Genomic DNA, 16,214 nt, shown 5'->3' on the forward strand with positions numbered 1-16,214 from the left:
TTTAATTATTTATATGAGGCATTATTTTGTTATTCTGTTAAGTCAGTACTTTTAGCAAAGCACTATTCTGAGATTCACAATTAAGATTCTAAAGAAAGCCGTTTCAGAGATGAAGTATACTGAGCTCCAGTTTAAAAGTAAAAACACATAGCCAAGCATTGAGTCAAAGACACATCTTCAGAAAACAAGACAAATGTTTTGCTTTCTTCCTGTAAATAGCCTGTACTCTTAAAAGTAATAGAAATGAAATGCATGCATTAACCCTTAAATTGTTTACACTTGAAAGCGGTTACAGACAGCTTTCTGAAATACTAACAAATCAACAGGCATCAACTGTATAACATTTTTATTTTACTATATTGACATTTTATGCACAAATATTTTATCAGAGTAAAAATAGAAAATAATTGTTTCATGTAAAATTACCAAAAAAAATGCAAACCACAAAAGAAATACATAATTATTAGCAGAGTATAAGTGTCTTTATTTAAGGAGTAAAAAGTATGCAAAAACCCTTCTGTTTTACAAAAAAATTGAGAATATTCTTTCTATGTTTTCCTTCTGGCAGCAACAGAACAACTCTTGACAATATATTCTACATATTTTATTTCATTGAAGACATCAAGTTAGTCACAGACTTCTCCCTCAACTGCAGAAGACACGAAAGTAATTTTATACCATTTGAAAGATTCYTTCGTTACTAAAGAGAACGAGGTGGAAAAGCATATAATCCCACAACAAAGAATCCAAAGGACTATCACAGCTACTGAAAAGTTTCAAAATAATCATCAAATCTATTCACAAGTAAAGCATGATACTGAATCTCTCCCCTTGGGGGCTTATGATGTAAAGGGAATATTCAAGGGAATGAAGTAGCGATACTGTCAATTTTGCTGTTAGTTTATCCTAGTAGAATACATTTTGATTTAGAAAGCTGAATTTTAAGATTTCTTCTTTCAGTACTGTATTTTAACTAAAAGRTTTTCATGAACTCTGTTAAATATATCTAGTAACTTGTTTTGGACTTCTGTTTAGTAATGGAGTGGTGTTACATAAACAGTTGTCGCCACTGAACTAGCAGCTTCATTTTATTCCTAGTAAGTAAATCTGCATCTATTTGTATAAGTCATCTCAAACACTTGCCAACTAGTGGAATTAGACTATTCTAACAGCAACAGGGGATTGATACTTGACCTGACAGACACATTGACATGTTTTGCTCAAAACTTTGAAGATTTCTTTTTTAATAATCGGGGGGGGGGGAGCATGCCCAATAGAGTGCTTTGAAAGCTCAAGAATTAAGATGGTATTAAAGAGTTAGTGAAAGAAACCAGCACGAGAAGGTGTAATTAGTACATGCAAGATTTCTAGTCAATCAAAAATTACCTGCAGATGAACACCCACCTCAAAACAAACARCTTTGTCCTCAAAGTATCTTTAAAATAAGTCTTGTGTCTTCTCTGCCCTCTGACTACAAAGATTTCTTTTCAGATCAACAGCCTAGCGCTCCCACTACTCAGTATAATTACGTTTTATGTTTAGAATCTCACTGTACAAACACTTCCAATCTGCATTTTAGTAGTTCAGTCTCTCATAGAACAAAAGATTTTCCCTTATCCACTTCCATTTAACTGTCAAGTGTTACCAGAGGGCTTTTTAAAAAAATATTGTTTATAAAAATTAGAAAATATGCACAATGTCATAGTATTTATACTGTTTTAAGAACACGGAGGGGTAAAAGCAGAAACATACTGTTTTCAGACATCAAAAGAAATAGTCTAATGGGCACCAGTACAGAAGCCCAAAAATTGCAGCCTGTTTTTTACTGCATCTCTAAGTTTGCCTGAAGTACTCTCTATACCAGTTTCTCACAATTCAGAATATATTCCAAGTATTTCTATTAATCACCCAGACTTTAAACTGTACTTGGCTTGGGAGCATGCGTTTGGTTTATAAGGCTTCAAAAACATCATTTTAAGTTCAGAAAGAAATTAATTTTAAATAAAAATTACATATCTTCATATTTTAATGTCAGATTATACAATAATTTGGAAGTCAAACTTAAGTTTTCTGTAAAATTATCTTCAATTTGCATTTTGTTTCTAAAAAGGAAGAGACTAGYGACTGTGACTAACTTAAGTCTTCATTTACTAAGGTTGACGACCACAAGTATAAGCACCTTGACGAAAAGAGAATTAAGAAGAAAATCCCACCAAAATAAACTACTCTTTGGGTGAAGGATATTTTTTCAAGTTTTCAAATCACCCTGACTCATGGTGGGGTGGGGTGGATTCTGTCTGGTTTTGTTTTCTTTTTTTTTGTTTTGTTTTTTTTTTTTTTTTTTTTGTTTTTTTGTTTTTTTTTTTTTTTGCTAAATAGCTAGCAATAAGAAGTCTTTCCAAACAGGTTAAGTACTTGTCTTCATATATGCATATTATCTACATATTACAATGAAATACTCATAATTGGCTTTTCACCTAAGCCAGATTTAAACCTGGATCTCCTTCTTCAGCACTGATCTTCAGTTTGGTCTAGTCTTAGTTACCGCTGCTTATAAACACATAAGTTATTCTGGGAACCTGATGCTTCATAATGCTTACTGCATCTTTCTTTCAGCTCTGCTTGATTAGATGAGAATAATGAGCATGTTTAACTTCGAAAGCATCAAATTCCATTTGGTAGTTCAGCAGAGAACAAAAGAGTGGAAAGAATCAAATTCAGACAACTTATCAGCCTGCTTACTGTAGGTACTTCATTTTTCTTAAAAGCACTGCAAAAATTACTTTGTAGAGCTATGGACACAGAACCCTGACCAGTTCAGCCCTTCTCACCAATTCCAGACTGCATACCATAGCAGTCCAGTCTCAAAGCTGCAGAAGTTGTGGTAATCCCTTAACCTATACTGAAATATATGCTGTTAAAAGATCCAAATTTATGGGAGTCACAGTTCTTTGTAGAAAATCATGCATCACGCTGTACTGTCAAGAAAGAAAAGAAGCTTCCAATTGTGATAAAGGTAAGAGCAGCAACTGCTCCACTTATATATGAAAGGCCTCAGGCTCCCAACTTTCAGGTCCTAGTGCTTAATTATCTTTCTCTGTTTGCAGGGATGCTGTAGCTAATGCTACTGCTGTCACCGGCTGTGCAATGCCATGGAGCTGCATCTTGGCCAGTTTCTTCTGCTCACATTCTGTGACCAACCGATTTAACTCTGCTGCACTGTATCCGATGAGGGTTTTCAGGTCACAGACAAATTTGTACACAAACCTCTTGCCTTGCACTTTGCAGATCATGTCTCCATCATAGTAATATCTGTGAAATGAAAACAAAATATATATCACAGATGCTGAAAACTTACATGGACTTTTATATGCAGTCACATACTCCAAGGCCAAAACTCAACCTTTTCCTCATCAACGTTCACATGTAATTTCAYATAAACAAGAAAAGAAAATGTTGTCTTCCCCTTGTTATTGTCATTTCTTCTCTCTGCTTTTCCAAAGATTAAAAATTCATGTAGATAACAGTTTGAAAATTAACATTGCTTTCTATGCTACTGTAAACAACAGGAAGGGAACGATCGGTCTAAAGATAGTACAACTGTAAAAGCATGTTCTACTTTGTCTTTTGTGTGCTTCACATACTGGCAAAACTAGACTTTTGCTTTTATTTACAACTAAAAGTGACTTTTCTTTACTTATGAATTCTTTTTATATTATGTTGGAGAAGAGTTATCACACTGAACAGAGATGCAGTAAAGATATAGTCTATATGACCTACTGTATTACAGAGACATCGTAAATCCTTAGGTAATACTAATAAGAATGAAAGAAGTTGGCATTTTACAGTTTTATTGTTCTTGTCTCACTGCAGGCACTAGTAAAATGTACGTTACATTTCTCATTAAGAAAACCTAAGATGGTCATAACTTGGACTTGACAATTTTAGTAAGTTTGTGATAAATTTGAAAAAAGAAAATCACCTTCCAAATACATATGAGACAGCCCAGACTTCTTGACTGAAAGTCAATCCTCTAAATGACATGTTTGTAAAGCAAAGAGGTTTCTCATTCAAAGTTAGGTTAAATAAAAGATTAGTTTTTGTTTCCTAGCTCTAGTGGAAAATAGATAAATAAGAACCCAACAAATTTCTTAAGACACTTTGAATTCAGAAAATACCATACTCTCTGAATTTCTTACTTTCGGGAGTCAGGAACTAAGCAGTAGGTGGGACTAAAGGAAGGATGGATGAGAGACTACATAGAGAAAATTTTGACAAGCCTGCTGGTTAATGCTGTCCTCAAGAAAGACACAGAGATCTGTTATGGAGTACAAGAACTGTCAAAATAGCTTTCCATTGGATGAAAAAAACCTAGTCAGTCTATCAAAGCTGCCCTGTCTCCTTTCTCCTGGGTGCCCTAGTCATGAAAGCTTCCTCTTACAGTCTTTTTTCTCTTCCTACACTAACAGCCATGTCTCCCTTGACTGTTCTCCATGTTCTTCTCTCCATGCCATTACGCTTGCTATTAGCTGCTACCCACTTCCACACCACGATTCTCTGACAACCCTATTTCCAAAGCACCTTCTTGTTACCTGCCTTAAGATAAGTGACCAGCTGCAGGACCTGTTGCTGTATCGTGCCCACACATTCAGCCTCCTAGTGAAGCACATATTTAGTTACAACAGGTTAGATTAACACTATAATCTGGAGGGCTGGATGGTAATTTATGTTCAGCCTTGAAGTATAGCCTTGCAGGACTGGGCAGACTGGGAAGAGAGGAGCAATGTATTGATGCATCATTTGTGTGGGAAATACAGTACCGCTTAGAGAATGCTTAAGCATAGGAACACTGGGCAGAAATTTGAATCGAAATCTGAATGTGTAAGAGGACTATACACAGTAAAATTGGGGAACTGTGAGCTAAACTGACCTGGGTGAATTCTAAGCATCTGTTGAAAGTCAGGTTTTGTAAAATGTGGCCATAGTATGTGTCAAGTGCCACAAGACAGCAGTCTGCATTTATGCAAATGGTCAAAATTGTGGAAGATTCCCCTATAGCATGCTGGAACTACTTGAGAAGGAAGCAAGTAAATATGACTAGAGAGTAATTTCTAAAAATACTGTGCTGAATGCAGTTCTGATTACTGCTTATGCAAAAACACAAATACAGAAAAATAAAAAGAAATAGCCACTTGAATTTAGAAATTCTTGGTTACTAGAACTCTCCTCCTCTTTTTTTTTTTTTTTTTTTTTTTTTTTGAGGAAAAAAAATATCCTGCCCTGTACTTATCAAGTACTATATGTATATGGAGCTTCAAACTGCCTACTTTCCTACAGCTGGGCAGAAAAATCTAGCATCTTTCTCAATAATATCAACATTATCTTCTAAATTAATCAAAAATTAACACAGCAATTTCAAAACATTAGTAAAAAAAACATTTAAACTACCATTTTTGTTTTAATAAAAGCTTAGGCTGACAACATTGTTTATCTTGGTAGTAGCAAGCAGCATTAAATATCCCCCTCACACACTCAAGTGTCAGAAAATATGCCAATATTGATACAGCTGCCAAAACTGCAACTTTGAAGAATGTGATTTCTGTGATTCTGCAACTAAAATATAAATGCAAAACTTCTCCAATAGTGATTTATGCAAATTACTATGCAGACATCTGTTTAATATCCCAGTGATAAGCATGKTATTCCTCAGTTCTTCAGCTGCTTTTGAGATCTTCTGCATAGTTTGTTGACAAAAAACAAGAGAACATTACAAAATCATGTATATTATTTTGATGTTCCAGAAATTTTGCACATATACCTTCAGTMTACAACTGCAGAGATTCAGTAAAACGTGTTGAAAGTGTTTGAATGGTATTGCAACAATACAGGCTGGGAACTGGCTGCCTGGGGAGCTGCTCTGCTGGAAAGGCCCTAGGGTCCAGGTCTACAGCAAGCTGACCACGAGTCAGCAGCAGCCGTGGCAGCAAAAACAGCCAGTAGTGTCCTGGGCTGTGTGTGCACAAGAGCAGAGCCAGGAGATGGAGGGAAGGGATTACAGTTGTGCTCATTAGAGCACATCTACAATACTGTCTCCATTTTTGGCTCCCCCAGTACAAGACAGATACAGATAAGCTGAAGGTGGGTTCAGCAGAGAGGACAGGGCTTATTCAGCCTGGAGGAAAGACAGCTGCATGGAAGCTTAACAGCTGCTCTCCCAGTAGCTCTGGGGAAGTCATCAAGAGCCAGGCTCTCCAGGTTGGTACATAGCAAGAAGACAAGAAACAACATGCAAACTGAAACGAGAGAGGTTCAGGTAAGATATAGGTAAAAACATTTTTCCATGAGGGCAGGCAGGCAGTGGCAAGTTGCCAAGCAAGATTATGCAGGCTCAATCCTTGGAATTTTCAAGACCCAGCTGGATACAACCCTGAGCAGCCTGCTATGGTCCCAGAGCTGGACCTGCCTTAGGCAGGAGSTTGGGCTGAAGACTTCCTGGTGGACCTTCCCACTAGAGTGCCTCTGTAATCCCRTGGAAGGGAATAACACTCTAACTTAATATATGAATATTAAGAATGTAAGAACAGCCATACAAGGCCAGACTAAGGATGCTAAACAGTATCCTGTCTCCAACAATACTCTTCTTTGCTTCCAAAGATGTGTAGCTCAAACTTCCAGATGATGCACCTTTCTGTATTTCATATCCATCAAAGGAGTCGTTTTCCTTTATGTCTACATTATGTTACTAATGTCTTTGTCCACTCTTGTCTAAAACTCATAAAAATACATTCAGTGCCCACAACACTGTCTCAAGAAGCTGCACAGTTTAACAGTATCTTTTTGTTTGCCCCCCTGAACCTACCACTGGCTAGTTTCTTTTAATGCCCCAAGTTCTTACATCTTGTGTATGAGATGGTGAGCAGTCATTCTTTACTGAGTCTACGCCTTTCTTGGTTTTATAGGCTTCAGTCTTTCAAAGTGAGAGCACTGCATTCAGCATGATGCATATATATGTTAAGTCCTCCTTAAAAGACTGAAAAAAGCCCATGCACAGTAACTTTAACTTAGTTTCTAATCAAGTTATACTGAAAGAGAAATCTATAGTTTTAAACAATGTTAGATGAATAGAGCTTACTTTCTTCTAGAAAGCAACTTAAGCAAAAACAGAAACACTAAAACTAAATCTTAAATCTCAGAATTAAACTGATGTGCAACTTAACTCATATAAAGAGAGTTTTAAAATTGCTTAAATACTTGCAGCATTAGGCACTACAAACCTGTCTTCCAAACTAATCACCAAAATAAATAGATTTAACCATATCATAATAAGAAAAAGAATGTTCAATCTCTGAATGATTTCAGAGAACTTGGAAGAATTTCCAAATGCTTCCAGAGGCCAAAATAATCAGAAAAAGTAGTCTACAATTCAGGTATTTGCATTTTGTTCCCCAGGCACATAATCTATTTAGGTTTAGCTTAGTTGGTTAGAGCGTGGTGCTAACAACGCTCACGGGTTCAATTCCTGTACAGGCCACTTGTTTGAAGGTTGGACTAGATGATCTCCAGAGGTCTCTTCCAACCTTACCAATCCTATGATTCTATTTGCACATCTATAGGCATTCCTGGGCATATGTAACAGCAGAAGTTCCTTTTATCCATTTATCAACGTTGAACACAAAATCATGATGGAATTAAGATTAAGAACCATTTCAATTTGTTCAGACATAGAAGTTCATAATACRGGAATCGCAACACTGGCTGACATTTATCTATCAACTTTATTTTTGAACTTAACATCTGTACTGTAAGACTACTGGAATGAATCAATTATGTCTAAAGTCAGAAAAAATTTTGTTATGTATAGAAAAAATGGTACATATAAAAAACTATTAATGATTAAATAATTATGGAAGAATGTCTTCTTTATACATAAGCTATAGGTACATACATAAACTGTAAAATATAAAAGTTAACAAATCAGAGTATTTACACATTTCTGTTTCTTTCAGAATTAATGAATACTGTTTGACACATTGTTGAAAATATAAATGCTGAAGATATTCAAAAAAAAAAAAAACAGGAAAAGGAACTACATAAGTTAACAACCATGTCACAATTCATTAAACTTAAGAAAACATATTTTCAAATAGTCATTATTTCCCCACTTTTTTTTTTTTTTTTTTATAAAACTTTTTTTTTTTTTTTTAATAAGTCTTATTCCTAATGCTATTGAGATCTGATGGAAAAAGCTTCAGAGAACTATTCATCCCTTTATCAAAGAGCATGAAAGTTTTATGACAGTCAGAAATAAAATAGTCAATTAAGTTGAAGCAGAACACTTCATAAATGATCAGTTTCTAAGGTTTCTTACCGCAGAGCCCGGCTAAGCTTCTCATAGTTCATGGTGGGTTTGTTTTTGCGCTGTCCCCATTTTTGGGCAACCAGTTCAGGTTGATTCAATTTAAACTCTCCTTCATCACCAACCCAAGAAATACAGTCCCGAGCATCTTTGTCAGTAAGAAGTTCTAATAAAAACTGCCATAATTGGATCTGGCCATTGTTTCCTGTTGAAATAGGAATAATGATAACCATTTTAAGCAGTCCTTTTTATGTTCCCATCATGGTTAAAAGTTTTCAGCCACCACATTAAGATGAATCAGCACAGAATGTGCTCATAGAAGAAAAACTTGTACTTACTTCATTTCTCCTATTTTACAGGAGAGAAATTTTATCCAAGTTAATAAATATTAACAATTCAAAAAGAAACAGAAGAATACAGTAAATTAAGATTTCGTATATGTACATTCTAGAATTTAAGAAGAAATTTTATATAAAAGTGAAACATAGTCATTTAGACACATGATCRTCCCTGAAAGGGAACAGATTTTGTGAGAACTAATTATTCCTCTTCAGATATACATACATGTAATAGAAATTTTTGTTTAAAATATTTTACTCTGAGTTTCTACTTGAAATACTAGAAACATCAAAAAACTCAGCTTCAGCCAACATAAAAACTTCCATATCACTATAATTTCTTTTTTATTTCAGTATCTAAAATTAAATTCCTAAATTCCTGATGATGTGGGGGGAAGGAGGATGGCAGACAAAAAAAAAAAAAAATGTGGAGAAGGGGGTAGAAGGAGAGGAAGGAATTTAGCAGAACAATTCACAATAGTGGAGAAAACCTGAGCGGAAATGACAGCAAGAAAGCAATGCGATAAGTTATTAATGAATCGAAGAGCATATATGAATAACAAGAATTCTGAAAATAACTTGCAGATTTAGTGTGCTGTTTTCCAGAAGATGCATTAATTTAACAACAGGAATCTGAAACTTGCTAAATTCTGAAGTCGCAAACAGGAAAAGAAAAAGGAGGGTGGGAAAGCGAGCCAAACAGGGCCAGTAGTGGACTAGGCTAGGATTGACTTCCTCTGCTTTTTGCAAACAAAAGTGGCAAGATGTTATAAGCTTGAGTAATGCTGTAGAGTAGCTTTGGGGGACAGACTGCTTAATGATAGGAAAAGATAGATAATTTTTTTTACATCTCATCTGCTGTATAGCACTTAGGGTAGCCCTACATGCTCCAAATCAGTAGGACTCAAAAGTCGTGGGACCACCTTAGTGTAGCGCTTACGTGAGCTAACCACCCTGCCAGGTTTGCATGTGCCAGTGCTATACTTTGTAGATGCACTCTCTTTGTATCACATGGGTTTTTCCTACAATCATCATATCCAAAGTGACAGGTATGTGTCCTGCAAATCTGTAATTCAAGTTAAGTAAGTGCCTACCACTTTTGCATTTTTAAATAATGAACACAATACCTGTTCTATTCCCAGGGGAACTTCTATCTTCCCCAGAGATCCTTGGAGCTCTCTGTACTTTAGCTGCCTTTGCACTGCTGTTTATTACTTTAATGGTGGTTGGGGTAGCAGGCTGTACAGATGCTGGAATAATTTGCACAGCTGTAAAGCAGAAAACATTGCAAAACATCAATTATAAATTGCTGGTAGAGAAAAATCAGATGCATAGGCATATATTATTTATTATTTGTATTATCATAAATCTAGGAGCTAGTTTTTCCTCTGCTAAAAAGAGACATGCAGTATTAATAAGTCATCATGCTAAGAATAATTTAAAGACATTTTACCTCTTAAAGTGGAAGTAGTGGTTTTAGAGTAGTAAGAGAGATGCTAAATTATAGGTAAGGCTTTAGCTTCTGTCTATTATCATGAGTATTATACATTTCTGTACAGGAAGTCTCATGCCTATATTTTCATCTTCAAGCTGTTCCCATACAATCTGCCCTAATGCAGGTTTTTTTCTGYAGTTACAACCCTCCAAGCCTGCTATTCAAGCAGCAATGAAGTATCTTTCTACATATATTTCTACAATCGTGTAAGAGGATGCCAAGACCACACTCTAAATGTCTGTAACTAGACACATACCAAGGATGCAACACATGGCCTACCTATACCGTGCATAAACTGTTTACAACTTAGTTTCATTTCACTAATAGATGATACTATATGGCAACTAGAAGAATGAGTTTCAAATAACTTGAAAATTAATATTTCATGTAATTTTCTCTTGCATCAGTCCTCTCTTTCAGCTCCTCTTTCAATTTTTGAAAAGATTTTCTTCTAAAAATCAAAACATTTTAATAYAGATGTTGCATATTGCATTAATGAATATAAAAAGCTCTTTCAAGGTGTCAGATACATATCCTAGAAATCTTTTGCATAATACACACACAATACAGAACGTAACTTCAGACTAATACTTTTCACCACAATTACAAAGCAGAGTGGAATACCTATAATCCAAAATAAAAACTGCAAACTTACGTAGTTCAGTAGTACTTTCAGCCAGCAACAAAATACCCCAAACCCAAAGTTTTACTTTAAAGTTTAAAATGCACTTCTCCCCACAAAAGAAAATTCTTCTCTCTACTGTTACTCTAAATCTTGTATCATCAGAGTGCTGAAACCAAGGATTCCACTAACAGTTAATTATGTAAATCAACAAATTACTCACGCTGATCAATAGTAACAGTTGCTATTTCTCCAGAGTGTTCCTGGCTAGCCAATACATCTGAAAATTAAAAGAAAAATGGTTACATTTTTACTCAACCCATAAACTTCAAGTCAACTGAAGGTCAAAAACCTCTGTATTTCAGAGAAAGTTAAAAGAAGCCAAAATTTGATAACTATTTGCAAATGACATGCACAGCCCATGATCTTATGGGTAAAGATATTTAATGTTTGCCATTCAACTTTTAGAAATAAATAGATATGCTGATGGTGAATTCCAAGGTATCTTTTCAATCCTTCATCCTCTAAAATCTTTAGAGATATAACATAAATTAAGACCAAGACTCAAAATGCTAGTTGTTTTCAGCCTAACTATATCCAAGCATGGCAGATCCATAAGCATATTAATGCACATACAATGCATTACTAACTCATCAGCTGTGCTATGCACAGTCTAAGGATTTCATTATACATGCTTAATACTATTCACATCTGTTGAGACAGAGGTGTACATTAAAAAACTCAAAATCAATATTTAATTAAAAATTGTCAAGATCAGAAGATGCACAAAGAAGCTTTATTAGAAACAAAGAATGAATCATAAGTCACGGTTTCCTCCCTATTAATTACGAAGTTTGATGAAGGATAGGCAAACAATGTTTAATATTCTCACTAATTCTCACTAATATCTCCCGTATTCAGTGCCCTCACTTTTACTGCTAATATGAAGTGGAGGAAAAACAACTGTTCACCATCTGTCTTCTTTACAAAGAAGAAAAGGTGTGTGTGKGGGGGAAGTAAGTAAAAATCAGTCACAGAAGAAACTCCCATACACTTTCGAAGAAGCTCCAAATGGCTCCAAAGAATTTCTCCCCGTGGGACTCGCTGGAAGAAGTCTTCTTGATTGAGGCTACAGAGCTCCCGCCCAGGAATGCTGAGTGCGTTGAGGTCTATGTCAGTCATGCTGAACTCCTTCATCACCCACACCACCCAGTGAAGCACCTGGTCTGTTGACCACTGTACAGGATCTAGGGAAAGAGAAAGAAGAAATGCCAATATATCTATTACATGCTATGAGAGGTCTTCCTCGTTGAAGATATGTAACTATTCCTTACTATRACTGGCAACGAGAACTAAATGCAAGCAGCTATCACCTCACTGAATTCAAACAAGCTTAGCCTAGAACTTGTTCTTTTATATAACTTTCTCACTTCTTTAAGTTTTATTTATTTTTATTATTATTATTWTTCTTACAAAACAGCCTGCTTCTAGACCAGTCAGTATTGGTGTTCAGTCAAAGTCCACTGGTGTTTCAATTATGCAATAATTTCTATTTAAAATTAAAGTAATGAACATGAAGGATAGCTGTAGTTATCAAGAGCAAATCTGAGTGGGTGGAAAGTTGGCTCCTCTTAAAATGCTGATGGATTGGTGTGCTTTGATGGGCAAAAGACAAAAAAAAAGAAATTTTCTTCAGCAAAAGCTTTTGCATCAGAATGATGCACTGAGTTTCTCAAAACACAAATATTGTTATTTTTCTTTTTCCATAGGTCTTTAGTTTCAAAATAAGGTTTCTCTCACACACCACATTCTTCTTTCTCAAATATGTTGACCATCATGTGATTATGGTGAAATACTAAATTCTAAACTCATGTATGTTATCCCAGCTTCTAAACGATTTAAAAAGCCCATTTAAGAGATTTGCACAACATATAAAAACAACAGTAAACATAATATACAGTATCTATCAAGACTATATTTAATAAGCCATTAAAATTACATAAGACCCACTACCCATCTATCCTTAAATCAAACAATAAAACATCAAATTTAAAGATGCTTTTTTGACACTTTAAGAGAATATATCATGCACAACATTTAAGTGCCAGTACAAAATATATAAAAGCATAAGTCACATAATAGATGAGCACACAGAATGGGTAACAAATAATCAAGTCTAGATATGTGAAATAAATGATTTGCCAACTCAAGATATCTTAACATAAATCTGAGTTTCAATCCATGTTCTATGAACAAGCTGAAAAGAAGATGAGTAAATCTAAGCATCATCTTCACAACATTGTTAATGTCATATGCGATATATTAAGACATGTCAACGAGTCAGAACTGGAAAAGGAAACTAAAGTAGGGATATATATTTTCATTGTCAAAAGGATAAAAATAACAGGAGCAAAACAATTAAATTTTAAATTAAGATACCTCAAACAGATGTCACCTTGATATGTTTTTATTTCAAGCAGCAAAGAAAGCAAAACTTTCTAGATCTATAAACACTATCTAGGAGCCACAATTTCCACTTTGCCTAATAAAGAAAGATAACATTGTATCACTTTTCATTACTATTATCTAAAGCTATCCAGTCTAATCCTTTGAGAAAAGACAGATCCAAAGGGTTTTGGTCTTTTAAAAAAAAACTTAACATGAACTGCAGTGAATTTTCACCAAAAATCTGCTAACCTGCTTTTTTTGACAGAACATGATCTACAGAAGAACACAAATCGTTATTATCCCTCACCAGCCCCACAGTTTCTGTGCTTTCTACTGATCCCTTTCTTGGCTTTGTTTCTCGTATTAATTAATAGTCACATTCTTCCTAGGGATCTTTGCAATGGTACCAAATTTATAAATTCCATTAGCAGAAATGCCTTTGACAGATGAAAATTTGTACAAACCTGCTACAAACCACCAAAAACACACAACAAAGGGAAAGTCTCAACATTTAAAGACCTTGTTAAAAAAATTGGATTTACAGCAAAAGAGGAGACCTGCAGGAATGTAAAGAGGAAGACACTAAGGTACTAACTTCTTTGGTGGCAATTTTTTGATGAGACTTGACTTTTAATATCAGCATACACTACTTTTTGAATTCAAGGTTGATAAAATTGTTAGTAATTTCAGAAAATGCTACATATCCTGACTACAAAACTCTAAAAGAAAGTGACCTCTCTTTACCTTTTTTTTAAAATACATGTTTCATAGAATCAGTAAGGTTGGAAGGGACCTCCAGAGATCATCTAGTCCAACCTCCCTGCTCAAGCAGGGTCACCTACAGCATGTTAGACAGGGTTGCATCCAGGCAGGCCTTGAAGATCTCCAGAGAAGGAGACTCCACAGCCTCTCTGGGCAACCTGTGCCAGGGCTCCGTCACTCTCACAGGGAAGAAATTCCCCCTCACGSTCAGGCRGAACTKCCTGTGCTTCAATTTCTGCCCATTGCCTCTTGTCCTGTCACACRGGACAACTGAAAAGAGTTTGTTCCCGTCCCCTTGACACCCTCCCTTCAGGTACTTGTACACACTGATAAGATCCCCCCTCAGTCTTCTCTTCCCCAGGCTGAAGAGGCCCAGCTCTCGCAGCCGTTCCTCATAGGGCAGGTGCTCCAGCCCTCGGCTCATCTTCGTAGCCCTACGCTGGACTCTCTCCAGTAGCTCCAAAATGTTTATAATTGTTAAAAAAAAAAAAACAACCTAATTTTTTGAGGACTACACAAAAGTTTTAAGAGCATTTTATATTTTCAGGAACTTCTGACTGCATCACAGTATACAACTTAGTAGTGCCTCATTTCAACTCAAGTGCATGCTATGGACAGACAGACAGTCCAACACATTTTTCTGATATCAAATGAAGATTACGGTTTGTCTAGAATCACTAGAATGATTTTCCTAGGGGAACTGCATTCCCATGACACAAAACAGTAAACCTCTAAAGCCACAACTAGGTGAGTTTTCTGTTCTTTTTAAAGTCAGGCAGCAAATTTAGTAAAATTTATTCACATTAATTAACGCCATAACATTGTGGTCTTAAACAAATTTCTTCTTGTATTAATGGGAGAGCATGCAGACAGATTTCATGGACTTTTGATAATGCATATATGACATCCCTAAAAGCATTCTGCATCACATCCTTTATTAATAGACATGACAAAAGCTATTTTGGAAACGCTTGCCCAGAGATCAAAAAGCAATATAAAGCCATTGCTTTAATTATCAAAAATAATTTGGCAACATTTTTAACCTATTACGTGTCCTGTGACTTCACTGGCATTTTTTAAATCACTTTCAAGTACCCCCTTTGCCAAACATACTCCAGTTCGGCAAAACGTAGTACAGCTTCAYGTGCTGGACATAACTTGACAGTATATTTCAGAGATTCACAAAAAGCAACTCAGTTGTGTAAGTTCCTGAATTCAATATTGAGCTGTAACTGCAGTTTTAGATCTATCTTGAACATGCACTTAAAAGACTWCTTTTGATAACAAGAAATTAGTAACCTGTTCAGTGGCAACAACACTAGATCAAAAGTGGTTACGATTTACTTTACATCCAGATAAGTGATAYGTATCTTCAGGTAAAGATACAGGTATCTTTACAATCGATTCTGAATCATGTTTTTCCACTGTGTTCAAGCCATTTTGCTCTCCATGCAAAATCCAGTTTTACAACGTGCTCAACTTTCTGCAGCCTACCAAATAGTTCGTCGCTGCATCTTTAGGTTAAATTCCTCCCAAGTCCTGAGTACTTTTCAAATTCTTATCTATATTTGGAGAGTTTTACCAATAACATACACATTTTTAAAAGAGAGGAATAAGAAAAATGATTTCTAAAAACTCCAATTACAGGGAAGTTGTGGAACAAACAGCACTATTTTAGAATCAATGTTTCTAATAGTTTTACTATCTCTCTCTAGCCTGCTTTTTTACAGAAATATCTGCAAACCATAAGAAGCCTTCTCTGAGGTACCAGAGTAGTTATAATTATCTAATCAATGTTAAGTAATGCTCATTTATTAAAAAATGCAAACTTCCAAACAAAAAAAGAGCATTCCCCTCCCCATACACACATGTACACACACAAACACACACACACAGAATAATGTAGTAAGTACCATAGGGAATTCCAAGGCGCTCTTGCTCCTTTCGATAGCCTTCCAACGCTGCAGCCCATCGTGTCACTTGTTCAGAGGTCTCGTCGGAAATTGTTGTTATATGTTTTGTTCCATCCAAGGTTATCACTTGAGCTTCTTCAACAAGGTGAGCTTCAGCCTCAGCATGATGAGCATCTGGATCAATCACTACTTCCACAGTCTCCACAGGCTTTACAATCTCAAGGATGTTTAATTTGGGCTCTATCCCTAGATGTAGGGAGAACAAACATAAAAGTTAAAG

At 35.6% G+C, this 16,214-nt stretch overlaps 1 protein-coding gene across 1 annotated transcript in view; it reads right to left on the reverse strand.

Annotated features, from left to right (window-relative positions):
* Nucleotides 1-331: 331 nt before the first annotated feature.
* GABPA (GA binding protein transcription factor subunit alpha) overlaps nt 332-16,214 on the reverse strand; it is a 32,973-nt gene continuing 17,090 nt past the window's right edge. The window contains exons 5-10 of the mRNA XM_085297966.1: nt 15,935-16,180; nt 11,864-12,058; nt 11,035-11,091; nt 9,822-9,962; nt 8,369-8,561; nt 332-3,312 (exon numbers count right to left, since the gene is read on the reverse strand). Coding sequence (XP_085154092.1) covers nt 3,084-3,312; nt 8,369-8,561; nt 9,822-9,962; nt 11,035-11,091; nt 11,864-12,058; nt 15,935-16,180 — 1,061 coding nt within the window. The 3' untranslated portion in view covers nt 332-3,083. The remainder of the gene's footprint in view (nt 3,313-8,368; nt 8,562-9,821; nt 9,963-11,034; nt 11,092-11,863; nt 12,059-15,934; nt 16,181-16,214) is intronic.

This window comes from Rhea americana, unplaced genomic scaffold (assembly GCF_003343005.1).
Source record: "Rhea americana isolate MKP2758 unplaced genomic scaffold, rheAme1 scaffold_133, whole genome shotgun sequence".
Lineage (NCBI taxonomy): Eukaryota > Metazoa > Chordata > Aves > Rheiformes > Rheidae > Rhea > Rhea americana.